Genomic DNA, 14,313 nt, shown 5'->3' with positions numbered 1-14,313 from the left:
AGGCATGTATGTACACACAGATGTGCACGCACACATGCGCGCGCGCGCGCACACACACACACACACACACACACACACACCTTTTGCCCCCTATCTACCTCAAATCTTCCCAAATTCTATTTTGTTTCTTTCTCAGGCTCATTCCATTGAATTTCCTCTTCCACCTCCCACTGGCTACTCAGAGCTATCTCAATGACTGGAAAAAATACTGGAGTGAAGGGGCTCAAGAGACTCTTACCAATCAATCTTCAAGGTCACTTAGCAGTTCCTGGAGCCCCATGCCTGTGAATATGAGTTCAAAGCAGGCTCTGGCTTGGACCTTTCTGGCTTAGTGGAGGTCACTCCAAATCAAAGAAATCCAAGAAGCTGAGTTCATCTGCAATCATTTGTGAGACAACTTAGCACAGCCTGGGCTAAATTAGATGCCCTGACTCTGGTGAATCTGCTTTCCCCTTCTATATGTTTCTTAATCTGCCTCAGAACAAACTGCAGACTCTAGGTAAATTTATGCTCTTTAGCTCAAATTTGATAGCTCAAATTTAGAGTTCAAGTTCCAACTCTGGCCAGAGGTCGGGCATTGTACCTTGAGTTATCATCTGGATATTTCCATAGTATGTCCTCATTAACATGAATTTACCCCCATAGCTAATCAAGCTGAAACTCTCCACATCTCTCTGGATTCTTTTCCTTTATCTTAAGCATCTATCAAACATTATCTATAAGATCAATGTATAGGGACACCTGGGTTGCTCAGCGGTTGGGTGTCTGCCTTTGGCCCAGGGCATGATCCTGGAGTCCTGGGATTGAATCCCACATCGGGCTCCCTGTATGGAGCCTGCTTCTCCCTCTGCCTATGTCTCTGCCTCTCTCATGAATAGATAAATAAAATCTTAAAAAAAAAAGTATAAATTTCTCTCCAGAACTTCACTCAAACATTTGGAGGACTTGATTAGCACATTTGGAGGACTCGATTAGTTTGTATGTTTCCTAGGGCCACCAAAACTTTAAGTCTCACAAACGGGGTGTCTTAAAAAAATAGAAATGTATTACCTGAGTTCTGGAGGTTAAAAGTCTGAACTCTGGATGCCATTGGGGCCCTGCTCCTTCTGAAACTGGTAGGGAAATCCTTACTTGCCTTTCTCTTAGCTACTGGTGGTTTGCTGGTGATCTTTGGCGTTCCCTGGCTCATAGATGCACCATTCTTGTCTTCTGTCTCCATGTGCCATCCTCCCCATATGTCCTCATATGGCTATTTTTTAAAAAAAGATTTTATTTATTTATTCATGAGAGACACAGAGAGAAGGCAGAGACACAGGCAGAGGGAGAAGCAGGCTCCATGCAGGGAGCCCAATGTCACATAATAACCACAGCTGGGAAGTGAGGTTTCTCAGCAGGCCATGGGTTCTGGTAAGAAAGAGAGAAAGGACGGTGAGTAGACAACTTGCAAGGTCTCCCCAGCTGGCTTTCTCCATTTCTTCTGCTTCATACCCTTGTGCCTCAGTTCTAGGTACACAGGAGACACGCTGACACTTGCATGCTGATGGCAAAGGATCTCTCCAAGTGTAGGCAAGACATTAAACACGAACATGTAAATAATATAATGCAGCTCGTGATCAAATGCCAGGATGATTGGTGCCACAGGATACGGAGAAGGGAGAGAGGAATTTGAGTGATGTAGGAGCTTCGTGAAAGGAGGTAAAATTTGAGTTGAATTTTGAAGGTTGGGTAGGATCAACAGCAGCTGTCACGAAACCCTGTTTAGATCCCCCTACACACACTCAGATGGCAGAAGGGAAAAACCTGTGCGCAGTCTCTTTTTCTAATTGCAGTCTGGGTGAGGCTTCATACATGTCCAATACTTAGTCACAGGTCTTCTGTATCATTCTCTTGGAAATGTCTCTACCTGAGATGGAATTGGTCAATACCTGGAGTTCAACCCTAGAGAGATCTTTTTGCCCAAACACATACGTCTTGGCCAAATACATTCTCTTTCCACCCTGATCCCCTACACCCGTAGCAGTCATTGCCATGTAGGCACATTTCCTGTTAGGCCAACTCCCAACATCCATTGCTTGACTCCACCCAAGAACCCTCCAACAGAATTAGCCTTTTCCAGATGTCCCTTTCCAGGTACCAGCACTGAGGTATTGCTGACCTTTCTGTGGCTGCGAGATTTCTAATGCATCCCCCGGCCCCCCGGCTCCCTACCCCAGTGGTGTTTTTTTTTTTTTTTTCAATTTTTGACCTTTTTCCACCATTTAGGCGGGAATTAGAGGAGTGGTGGCTCTGTATTCACTACCTTGGGTGGGTAGGGTTACTATGAGTGGGAGGCAAAGAAAAAAAAAAGAAATAAATCAGCATTTGACTTCTGAATTTCTAGATATACTTCTGGAACCCATGACGGGAGGAATAATTGGAGGTAAAGGGTTTTTGAATACTAAAACTGAGTTTCCAGGCACCTGGGTGGCTCAGTTGGTTGGGTGTCTGCCTTCAGTTTAGGTCATGATCCTGGAATTCCACATCAGGCTCCCTGCTCAGTGGAGATTCCTTCTTCCTCTGCCCCTCATCCTGCTCATCTGCTCATGCTCTCTCTCTCTCTTTCTTTCTCAAATAAAATAAAAGAAAGGAAACTGAGTTTCCTTTTTTTTTTTTATTTTAAAGGTCGTATTTATTTATTTATTTATTTATTTATTTAAGATCTTATTTATTTATTCATAGAGACAGAGAGAGGCAGAGACACAGGCAGAGGGAGAAGCAGGCTCCATGCAAGAAGCCTGATATGGAACTTGATTCTGGATCCCAGCATCACTCTCTGAGCCAAAGGCAGATGCTCAACTGCTGAGCCACCCAGGCGTCCCAAAACTGAGTTTCCTTAAGAACACAAAGGTTATGCCAAAAACAATAGATTTGGAAGAAAACATGATGAAACTGGAGTGAGATTTACTCCTTCAGAGAAAATGATTCTGCAGTTTAGGGTAAAGGAGATGGATAGCATTAAATCCTGATGTCTCTGGGAAAGGAAGTCTGTGCTCAGGGGGGTTTGAGGGACCTGGGAACAGAGAGAACTTGGCCTCATTTTCTGGGGCAGGGTGGGTGATAGTGGTGGGCCTGAGCTCCCCAGTGAGCACCTGAATGTTTTCCTGAGTTGTTGGCAGTAGCTCAGGAGGGCACCGATTGCCAGCAAACCTTGAGAGGCCCCATGGTTAGGTGAGGAGAATACAACAGCAGAAGGCAGCAAGGTCATAGCAATGGCCAGCAATCTGGGCACGAGTGTCAAAGAGAGGGACAGAAATGGGACATGCTTCTGCCCTGGTGCCACTATGAACCCATGATGACCAAGGACCAGGTGCAACCTCCCTATCTCCACCCTGTGCTAGCACCAAGAACTCTGGGTGCTTGGCTATGGCCTTCAGGAGAAAGCACTCAACTGACAGGGAATATTTCCAGAGATCTGAGTTTTACTTGAAGTAAGATTAAGCTTCTGCCATGAGGAGTAGTAGATGGAGACAGAAATTACCCCACAGAAAAATGTGGAAAAGAAACATTGTCATCACACCTGACATGATGGCCTGTGAAATTTGGACCTATTGCATTTTTTCTTTTTGAGATACTGTACAGATAATTAAATTTTTGAGAAATAAGCTTTTACTTTAAAGTAGATTTAAATTTACGGAAAAGTTGTAAGTATAGTAGAGTTTCCCTATACCCGACACTGAGTTTTCCTATATTAATAAATCAGTATTGACTTGTTATTATTACCTAAAGTTCATATATTATTTGTTATTAAAATTTTCTTATTTTTTACCTAATTTCCTTTCTTTCTTTCTTTCTTTCTTTCTTTCTTTCTTTCTTTCTTTCTTTCTTTCTTTCTTTCTTTCTTTCTTTCTTTCTTTCTTTCTTTCTTTCTTTCTTTCTTTCTTTCTTTCTTTCTTTCTTTCTTTCTTTTTCAGCTCCAGGATCCCATCATGAATACTATATTAGAGTTAGTTGTCATGTTTCCTTGGGCTCCTCTTTACTGTGATGGTTTTTCTCTTATTTTTGATGACCTTGACAGTTTGGGCAAGTACTGGTCAGCCAGTTTGTAGAATGTTCCTTAATTCGGATTTGTTGGGGATCCCTGGGTGGCTCAGCGGTTTAGTGCCTGCCTTCAGCTCGGGGTGTGATCCTGGAGACCCTGGATTGAGTCCCGTGTCGGGCTCCCTGCATGGAGCCTACTTCTCCCTCTGCCTGTGTCTCTGCCTCTCTCTCTGTGTCTCTCATGAATGAATAAATAAAATCTTTAGGGATCCCTGGGTGGCGCAGCGGTTTGGCGCCTGCCTTTGGCCCAGGGCGCGATCCTGGAGACCCGGGATCAAGTCCCGCGTCGGGCTCCCGGTGCATGGAGCCTGCTTCTCCCTCTGCCTGTGTCTCTGCCTCTCTCTCTCTCTCTCTCTCTCTGTGTGCCTATCATAAATAAACAAAAAATAAATAAAATAATATAAAATCTTTAAAAAAAATCGGATTTCTTTGGTGTTTTTCTCATGACTAGACTTGGATTATGTATTCTTGAAAGTTAGACCACAGAGGTAAAAGGGCCATTTTCTTCACAGCATTTCAAGGGTAATACATACTACCATCCACATGGTTTCTTACTATATATATATATTTTTTTTTAAGATTTTATTTATTTATTTATTCATGAGAGACACAGAGAGAGGCAGAGACATAGACAGAGGGAGAAGCAGGCTCCTCACAAGAAGCCTGATGTGGGACTCGAGCCCGGGACTCCAGGATCACCACCTGAGCCAAATCAGAGGCACAACCGCTGAGCCACCCGGGGCGTCCCGGTTTCTTATTATTGATGTTAACCTTGATCACTGGCTAAATTAGTGTTTGTCAGGTTTCTCCATTGTACAGTCAGTCTCCCCCCCTTCCAGGTTATTTATTTATGTATGTATGTATGTATGTATGTATGTATTTATTTATTTATTATTTATTTATTTATGATAGTCCCAGAGAGACGCAGAGACACAGGCAGAGGGAGAAGCAGGCTCCATGCACCGGGAGCCCGACGTGGGACTCGATCCCGGGTCTCCAGGATCGCGCCCTGGGCCAAAGGCAGGCGCCAAACCGCTGCGCCATCCAGGGATCCCCCCCCCACTTCCACGTTTTACTCTTGGGAAGGAAGTCACTCTTTGGAGCCCATAGGTAAGGACAGGAGAGTTCTATTACTAATTTCATTGAGGGCGGAGTATATACATAAATGGTTTGAAATTCTTCACAGGAGAGTTGTCTTCTCCATTTATTTCCCTACTTAATCATTCATTTGTGACAGTAGGGACTCATGGATGTTTATCTTGTAACTCTGGGTTATAATCAAGTATTGTTTTATTTGTTGCTCAAATTTTTCCAACTTTGGCCATTGGGAGCTTTTTCAACCGGCTCCTTTGTCCCTTTGACAGACTCTTTCTTTGTTATTTTCGATCCAAAAAAATTTTTTTGACCGCTTCCTTACCTTCTGGCACAACAAGATGCTCCAGGCGCGTCTTGTATAATCCTATACTGCAGCCTACTTCCCCCAGGAGACCCCCGTCTACGGGAGAATGGCGTCAGCGCCGGGCCTCCTCCTTGATCCCGGAGCGTCGCTCCTAAGTCTACTAAGCGGACACAGCAAGGAAGCTCGCGTGCATACGCGTCTCTGACGCTTTTTCTCCCCCCACGTCCGCTGGACGCTTGTATCCAGCTCGTCGTGGGTTCCTACCGGCGTCTCCAAGCTGACCCAGGGCCCCAGGGCTCATGCGAGGGCCCTCTTCCTGTTCATGTCCCACCGTGATAAACCTGGTCTCCCCGTCCACCCTTCCTTTATTTAGTGGTTTCTTTCCGGTTACCACTGCGGTGGTTTAATCGGTCTTGTTTCTGTCTCTCCTGTTTTCCCGAGCATTGGCTCCTTGAGCCCCTCGCACCCATCCCTTGCGTTCACTCCTCTTGCAGCCACGACAGAAACGTTCTGCGCTTGAGTATTCGTCAAGTTCTGGTTCGACGCGGAACGTCCATAAGGCCGGGTGCCACCCATTCCCCATTCCCTTCGGTTTTCCCGGCAACCAGCGCCTTCCCCGTTCTCAGCGTTTCGGCGGATCAGGGACAGAGGCGCCGTGAGTCTGGAATCTCGTTTCTCAGACGAGAGAGCCTCGCGTCCCCGGGAGCTGCGGGCCCGCCGCGCTCGCCCCCGGCTGTGCACGGGCCCTGGGTTCCCTCAGCGACTCCCATGGAGGCCGCCTCTCGGCCAGTGCGGCCCGAGCCGAGGCACGCGGTCCCGCGGGCGGGGAGGGCGAGCTCGCCGCGGGAAGGACTCGCCCCGGCGGCCGCGCGCGCTCCAGCTCCGGCAGGGCCTGCGGCCGCCGCGGCGGACGGCCCGGAGCGCCCGGGTTCCCTGCGCGGCCCCGCCCCCGCCCGCCAGGCCCCGCCCCCGCCAGGCCCCGCCCCCGCCCCCGCCCCCCGCGCGGCCCCGCCCCACGCCGAGCCCACGCTCGGGCCCTGACGATGTTCACCGGAAATTCCCGAAGCCCCTCTCTTTTTATTTTTTCTCCTTCGGCTCCTTTCCCCGCTCTCCCTTTTCCTTTCACCCGGGTTCCCTCGGCCGTGATTTCCCCCCTCCCCCTCCTTCCTTCCCCGTTTGAAATCAAGATGGAGGCTCGCGGCTGCCGCCGGCGCCCGTGATCCCGGAGCTCCTGCCGGCCGCGGGCCCCCGCCCTTGCGACTGCGTGTCCCGCGCTCGGCCCGCGCCGCCGAGGCCGTGGCTCCGCGTCCCCGCCCCGCGGCCGGCTCGCGGCTCCCGGGCGGCGTCCCGGTCTATGTGGGCGCGCTCCCCCGGCCGAGCCGCCGCCGCCGCCGCCGCCGCCGCCCGCCGCCGCCCCGGAGCTCCGCGTCCGCGCGCCGGGTGCGGGCAGCTGGGCGCTCGGCGCCGCCAGGCCCCGCGGGGAGCGGGCGGCACGCGGCGCTAGGGGCGCGGGGCCCGAGCCGGGCGCGGCCGCAGCCATGAGCGGCAGCAGCGGTGGCGCCGCCGCCCCCGCCGCGTCGTCCGGCCCCGCCGCCACGGCCAGCGCGGGGGGCTCGGGCTGCGGGGGCGGCGCGGGCGAGGGGGCCGAGGAGGCGGCCAAGGACCTGGCCGACATAGCGGCCTTCTTCCGCTCCGGTGAGTGCGACTGCGGCGCCGGCGCCCCCCGCCCCCCCGCCCGCCCGCCCGGGGCCGCTGCGCCCCGGCCGGGCCTCGGCCCCGACCCCGGCCCCGGACCCCGGCCCCGCCCGGCCCCGGCGGCCACCGCTCCGCGGGGGGGGCGCCGGCTCTTTGTCTCGGCCGCGGGGGGGCCGCGGAAGGGCTGCGGGGACGGCGAGGGCGGAGGCCGCGGCTCGGGGGGGCGGCGTCGGCCGGGACGGCGGCTCGACCCCGGAGTCCCGCCCGCCCCCCCGGCCTCTGTCGGCTTCTGGGAAGCGGCGCAGCCCCGGCAGCCGCCGCCCGGGGAGGTGAAGCGCGGCGGGCCGGGAGGCGCGGGAGCCATTGTCTCCGGGGGCGGCCCCCGCGGACTGCGCGCCGCGAGCTCCCGCGGGGCGCGGCCTGGGCGGCCCGGGTCGGGCGGGGAGGCGGCGTGCGGGGCGGGGCGGGGCCGGGCGGGGCGGGACGGGACGGGGCGTCCCCGGGCGTCCCCGGGCCCCCGCGGTCCGCGCCCGCGCCGGTCCCCCGCCCCCCGCCCAGCCGGCCCGGCTCGGCTCGGCTCGGCTCGGCTCGCGCGTGCGGGCGGCGGCGGATGCGGGGCCCGGGCCGGAGGACGCAGCCGCGGCGCTGCGGGGCGGAGGGGGCGGAGGGGGCGGAGGGGGCGGGCGGGGGGCGCGTGCGCTCGGGGCCTCTGGGATCCGGTGATCCGGGTCAGCAGGAGCCGCTTGCTGCCGGAGGCCGGTGGTCACACACGCAAGTTGGCAGCGCCGGGAGATCCTGCTTGAGTATTGTCTTCCCCCGGCTGGCTTGATCTTTGCCAAGCGGGGATATTTTTGAGTCATTTTAACAGATTGGATGTGGCTGGGAATGACGATACAGCGTCACTGCGGGTTAATATACTTCCCAGTGCTCCCTCCCTGCGTGAGGTCCTTGCAGAAAGCAAAGGTTTCGGAAATCATGAACTCCTCGAAAGGAAAGCTTTTCTGGGGGGAGAGGGTGGGGTGTATCGTCTTACCTCTTAATAGCAGAGCTGGGACGTCTTCCCTTCATGCCCTGAAGCTAGTCCAGCCCGTCTTTTCTCGGTCTCTACCACCTGTCACAGAATAATAGATTCTGTGCAGAATTCAGCTCCTCTCTTGTTAGAAAGCCTCCTGTGCCCTGGAGATGGAATTTTTGGTGCTTTTGAGACCGGACTTTCTTACATCTTTATTATGAACAGTAGAGAACTTACTTCTTTGGCTCAGAAGAGCCCAAAAGACATCAGGTCGGACTGGATGCCCACAGAAAACTTGCTCCCTGTCACTGGAGCCCTAACCAGGATTTATCTGAGGAGAGAAGTCTGTTGGTGGCCATGCCTAACCCCTATGCCTGCGCTTGCTTCCACGCCCCAGCTCCTGGTCAGGCTCAGTCTTGGGCAAAACCAGGCAGTGCTCTCACTGGTTTGTTCCTTTCTTTCACCCCCTAAAATGATTTGATGAGCCATACTTTTAGTTGTTTCATTTGGAATCAGGAGCCAGAACAGATTTTAAGTAGTAGCAGTTGCCCTGGCCCATCCCAAGGGCAGTCTGGAACATCTTTTTAAAGTGTTTCCCTCCTTTGGGCAGCTCTGAATCCCTGACCTAGATCTTGGCTGCAGCATCTAGGACAGTGATGTCTAGCAGAGGGTCGAGGGGGGACCATTCAGTTGGTTTCGTGGGGGTTGGGGGGGGGGTTTGGACCGGACAGATGAAGCAGGAGTGTGGGTAGGGTTCTCACCTGGTAGAGTGGCTCAGGCGGGGGAGGCAGCCTCCACCTGACTTTGATTGAGTATGGATGGCTGAAAGGAGAGGCCAAGTCCATCAGTAAAATCTGCTATTCTTTTCTAAGGCGTAGAAACACAGGAAAAAAAAGATTCTCATTGTGCACATTGGACAGATTAGGCTATGAACATTTTTCAAAAAGAGCCTGGTACAAGATTATCAAGGTGCCCTAGATAAAGCATTTCTGTTGGTTGCCTTTCATTTCTCAACCCTGGGACTGTTTGCTTGGCTACCTTATTTTCTTTCCTTCTTTTTATTCCTTCTTAGTCCTGCATTAAATTTTAACTTTGTAGTCCTGGATTGAAAACTGGTACCCATGGTTGGATGAAAGAAAGAGAAAGTCTTCAGCCTATTAGGGCTTTTTAAACAATTAGAGCAGTTCAGGAATAGAATGGGCTGCCATGTGATTTTTCCATTACTGGAAGTGCTCAAGCAGGGGCGCTGCCACCTGCCAGAGTTGAGTTGGGTGCTGGGGTTAGGACTTGCATTTCGAGAGGGGTCAGTGGGGAAACGGCTCAGATTCTGTGGCTTCCCCTGAGCCCCCAGCGCCTAATGGTTACTCTCCACTTTTCTTTGGGTAGTTCATGGCTCCAGAGCAGTGATCCCCCTTTCCCTCGGCTTGGTAGCACCCAGCATCCACCTCACCCAAGGACTTAGCTGGTGTGTTGTCATTCCATTCCCCACTCAGGTCCTTGGTATGGAAAACTACCTATCCATTTTTGACAGTCCTGATTCTCCCTGTTACAAACCTGGCTCCAGCAGGCAGGTCAATTAGTGTCAAAGTGGATTGAAGAGAAATACATGGTGATGGCGTTTTAAAGGGGAACTAAGATTTTTCTGCGTTTGTGAAGTTCCAGCTTTACTTTTCCCCTTTGTACAGACCTCAGCTCCAGAAAAGATAAAGCAGATTTCAACAGGAAAAAAGAAGGGGGTGGAGAATCACAGATATGAGCCAGTTCAGTTTTTTTATTTTTTACTTTTTTATTTTACAAAAAAGGAATCAGGCTTCTAAGGAGGTTGGGTGCCTTGCTCAGAGTGGAACTCTGGTAGAGGTGGGGTCAGGGTCAGGAAGTCCACCCCTCCCCCACCCCCAACTCCTGTACTCTTCCTGGAGGCCTCTCATGGCCAGGACTTTGCTTACATTAGTTCTCAACCCCACTGGGACCAATCACTTTTATTGCCAATCTATTTTGGGGTTCTATTCTTATGGCAGTAAATCATTCTTTCAGAGCTCTCTATTTAACCTTGCAAGAGTGTGTGTGTGTGTGTGGGGGGGTGTGGTGGTGGTGGTCGTTACTTACATAAATGCATTATTTTTAACCTGCCTGGCATGTTTTACATTGGCATTAGATGAATGTGCAGAGGATAAAGGTTTGTGGTTATTCTGAAGCGTCATGGCCCATTGTGTTGGGTTTCTTTCATTATTAGATCTTATTCTGGGCTCCTGGCTATAGACTTTCTTCCTGTGGAATATGTGAAGAAAATTGAGTCTGTTACTTAGTGACAGAGCAGTGTGCATGTCTTTTTGTGTTTGGATATGATGATTTCCTCATGGGGCACTGAGGGAAGCTTTTCTTGGTATATATGCTTCTGACAAAACCTAAGTGGAGGCCCAAAGCTGGCCTGTGAGTTTTCCATGCTACATCTGTGTGTTTAGAAATCTGGCAGCTTTGGTCTTTGTGAGCACCAGTAATAATTACTGTTTTATGAATTTGGTCCTTGTTACCCTCAATATTTTGAAAAAGGGAATTGAAAAAAATGTAATTTGAGAGTGAATGTCAGTTTCTCCTTTTTCTGCGGCAGTGAAGCTCAGTTTCAGAAGAAAGTAAAGAGATAAAAATGATCCTGTAAGTGACTTTCAAGAAGTCAAAGAGCAGTAAAACAATCATTGAAAGAAACTTTTCATTGAGACCTTGTAAATTGACTTATTGATGAGGGATATTGTATTTTTCCCTTTGCAGTTTATCTGAAATTCAAATGAGGATTTAAATGAAGCCATTTAATGACTTAAACGATTAACCAAGATTAAGAGACACAAGTGGTTCTGTTCAAAACGAAGCCTGTGTGTTTAAATATGTTTCTCAAATGTATATTAAAAATAAGTGTTTAGGTTGGTCTTTCTAGACCTTTTAAATGTTATGATAAATTTGGGATTTGTTTCTAACTGAAAGTTCAAGATGTATTTGAAGCTGTCATAATGTAAATCAGCTGTATCTGAGGTCTGTAAGTTTATTTACTTGATTCCTCTACTGAGAAAATAAAATTTCATCTCCTATCCATGGCATATTTCCAGAGAAAAGTCAAATTCTTAATCAATAGTCACACTTCACTGCCTAAATAAAAATCACTTCTGTTGGTAGGGATGAGTTTACTATACAAAGCAGTCTTAACAACCCCCTTCATTCTTCCTCAATTTTATAATGAATTGGTTTTATTTCCTTAAGTGCATTGTCTTGACAGATTTGAGTAGTGCCACTGGCAGGAACAGTAGCTGCTTCCTGGTCCATGAAGAAATGGATTTGGGGGAGAATCCCAGTGCATTCTGGTGGAAGGTGGTGGCTTGCTCTGATGTCCTTTCTCACTCCTTCCTCCCCCAAGTGTTGAGCTGAGTGGACTTGGGTGAGCTACCAGGGGTGACTGTGTTATTTGCCTTGTGGATGAAGAATGTGGTCTCTTATATCTTCTCTTTGCTTCTCAGCCCCGTTGAAGCTGATTGCAGGCAGTGATCTGGATGGGCCCACAGTTGGAGAGAGGTAGGAGGGATTGGATAGCTAGACAGAGTTCTCTCTCTCGTCCTGCTGCAGATTCTGCTGATGAGCTGTTTAGCAGAGTGGCATGCAAGGAAATGAGCATGGATGCAGAGTCTGCTCAGTGACCCTGGCACTTAGGATTTCTGGCTGATGCGTCATTCAGCTGGAGCCACCCTCGGGATTCCTGTCGCAGTACCTCTTAACTGAGGGGAAAGGGCTAAACAGGAAAAGAAGCTAGAGACTGAGACCAGGCCTGTGCGGCATTGGTTTGCTGCCGCCTTCCCATCTGCCCTCTCCCCACCATGTCTGGGCCTGCTTGCCTATAGTGGAGGCTTTTGCTCTTGGGACCTTTGCCTCCACACTCAGCCCAGCCCCTGCAGGGCCCTGATTTCACTCCACCTTTGCCAATTTATTTAAGAGGAAAAGGAGGCCTCTGGCTAGAATTTCTACTGTTGTCTCCCAATTTTTTGACCTCATTGAGCCTTGCTTGCAGACCTTCTTGTTTATGGGAAATTCTTGCTCTCCTGTTCAATGGTTGGCAAGTGTGTTAAGTACTCATTTTTATTTCTCATTCACTCATGGGGACATTTGGTTTGCTAACTGAATAGTTGTTACTTTAATTTCCTCTGTTTTTGTTCCTTTCCATGTGAGGAAGCCCCTCAAAACAAATTATTAGCCACCTGTCTTCTTGGGAAAGGTGATATGACCGGGGCGGGAGAGCAAGTGTGTGCAGACTTTCCAAGTATGAGCCATAGATTGTTGAGCTGGAGAAAGTGTGTAGCTTCTGGGGTTTTTTTCAGTGTGACTCTGTAATATTTGTCTAATGCCAGATGTACTGTGGAAATAAAGAACTTCGTTTGTGATAATATACTTGACTTTTAGATTACCGACTATTATAATTAGCCACATGTCTACTTTTGTCTGGTTGGTGAGGAGTGTGGAGAAATCTGTAGAGCAAATCTTGTATTTTGTAAGCATTACTCTATTTGGGCTTTGTCATATATTAGTACCTTTTAGTGGTTATACTGACAGAGAAAGCTTTAATGAAGACATTAGTTGAAGTGAAGAATAGATTCTAGGTCTAGAGTACTTTGGGTTAGTGGTGTTCATGTGAGTTAATCAGGCTTATTTTCTTACCATCTGTAGTCTTGGTATGGACAGTGATGAATTGCACTTGGTTTTTCTTTAGGAAGGGTTTCTACAGAATCCTGTGAGTTCTGTGAGCCCTTTCCTCTTCTCTGCAGGTCCAGAAAAGAAATATATGGTATGCTGCTTTGTTATTGTCCTGCTGCTGGGAAGGGCTGTAGGCCCTTGGCAATTGGATTGACTGTTAGCATTAAAACAGTGTAGTTGTGAACAGATAAAATGGTCCATGCAGCTAATGCTGAGTAAAGGAAGGCAGTCTCAAAAGGCTGCACACTGCATGATGCCACTTATGTGACATTCTAGGAAAGATAGAACAGTGACAGGGAACAGACTGGTTGGTTGCCAGAAATTAGGGTTTGGGAGGGTGTGACTACAGACAGTATGAGGATGATGGAACTGTTTTGTATTTTGGCTTTGGTGCTGATTATATGTATTACGTTTCATAGAACAGCACCCCCCAGTCAGCTTCACTGTATATTAATTTAAAACATAGCACTTAAAAAAGGCCAACAGCAAACTGAGAGTGAACATTTATTACAAATCAAAGAATTCTATACATGTGAGGAAAAAAGGGCTTCCTCAGATCAGTAAGATAATCCATAGGAAAATAGACAAACAGGTAACTCTAAGAAGCACAACAAATAAATGCCAGCTCCACTAGTAATCAAGGATATGTAAATAGTTATGAAACAAAACTCAAATCCAATATAATTTCTGGGTAAACTAGAACAAAACTGAGTTATTTTGGAAAGATTTTCTATTGATTTGAGAGAGAACAATAGTCACTGACTGCCAATGGGTGGACCAAGCTTCTGGCAATTTCTAGGGGTAGTCTAGGGTAACTTAAAAGAGAGTTGTGGGGAAATAAAGATCCTTTCCTTGGGTTCTGTAAGAAGTGTTAACTTGAGGAATCCATATGGCATGTAAGTCAAAGTCTGCTGACTTAAGGGAACCCTATCTTTAGATATGAACAATCACCATTTTTCTGCAAAATTTCCCACTCTAGTGAGGTTTTGTTGCTGTCCAAATAGAAGTGTAGTACATGTGGGATGGTCTGTACTGTCTCAACAACCCTGGTGTTGAAGAAGGAATTTCTAGGGATGTTTCACTTGGGGGACACAGTGGTGTTCCCATGTTTGTATCTGCCTGAGGTCATTTGCCCTCTGTTCTCAGGCCTTCATGTCTCTAATTGAATTTGCAGCTACTGATTTTGTGGTATTGATGGTTAATGAAGTAATTTTTTTTAAAAAAGTTATTTATTCATAAGAGAGAGAGAGAGAGAGGCAGAGACACAGGCAGAGGGAGAAGTAGGCTCCATGCAGGGAGCCCGACATGGGACTCAATTCCCCGTCTCCAGGATCAGGCTGTGGGCTGAAGGCGGCGCTAAACTGCTGAGCCCCCCCGGGCTGCCACCAATGTAGTAATTAAA

General features: G+C 49.2%; 1 protein-coding gene across 6 annotated transcripts in view; it reads left to right on the top strand.

Moving 5' to 3' along the window:
- The first annotated feature begins 6,030 nt into the window (after positions 1-6,030).
- The window catches only part of TRIO (trio Rho guanine nucleotide exchange factor), a 355,982-nt gene continuing 347,699 nt past the window's right edge, over positions 6,031-14,313 (top strand). For 4 of the 6 annotated variants that reach the window (XR_012021603.1, XM_072807311.1, XM_072807313.1 and 1 more), the window contains exon 1: positions 7,048-7,171. Coding sequence is in view for 1 of the 6 variants with exons in the window: in XM_072807307.1 (XP_072663408.1) it covers positions 7,015-7,171 (157 nt within the window). In the remaining 5 variants the exon portion in view is untranslated. Of the gene's footprint in view, positions 6,132-7,014; positions 7,172-14,313 lie in introns of those variants that run through there. The other 2 variants (XM_072807309.1, XM_072807307.1) reach the window with 2 other exon arrangements.

The sequence above is a fragment of the Canis lupus genome, chromosome 31, assembly GCF_048164855.1.
Source record: "Canis lupus baileyi chromosome 31, mCanLup2.hap1, whole genome shotgun sequence".
Classification (NCBI taxonomy): domain Eukaryota; kingdom Metazoa; phylum Chordata; class Mammalia; order Carnivora; family Canidae; genus Canis; species Canis lupus.
The sequence above is the reverse complement of the archived record's forward strand: the minus strand, read 5'-3'. Positions and strand labels throughout refer to the sequence as shown.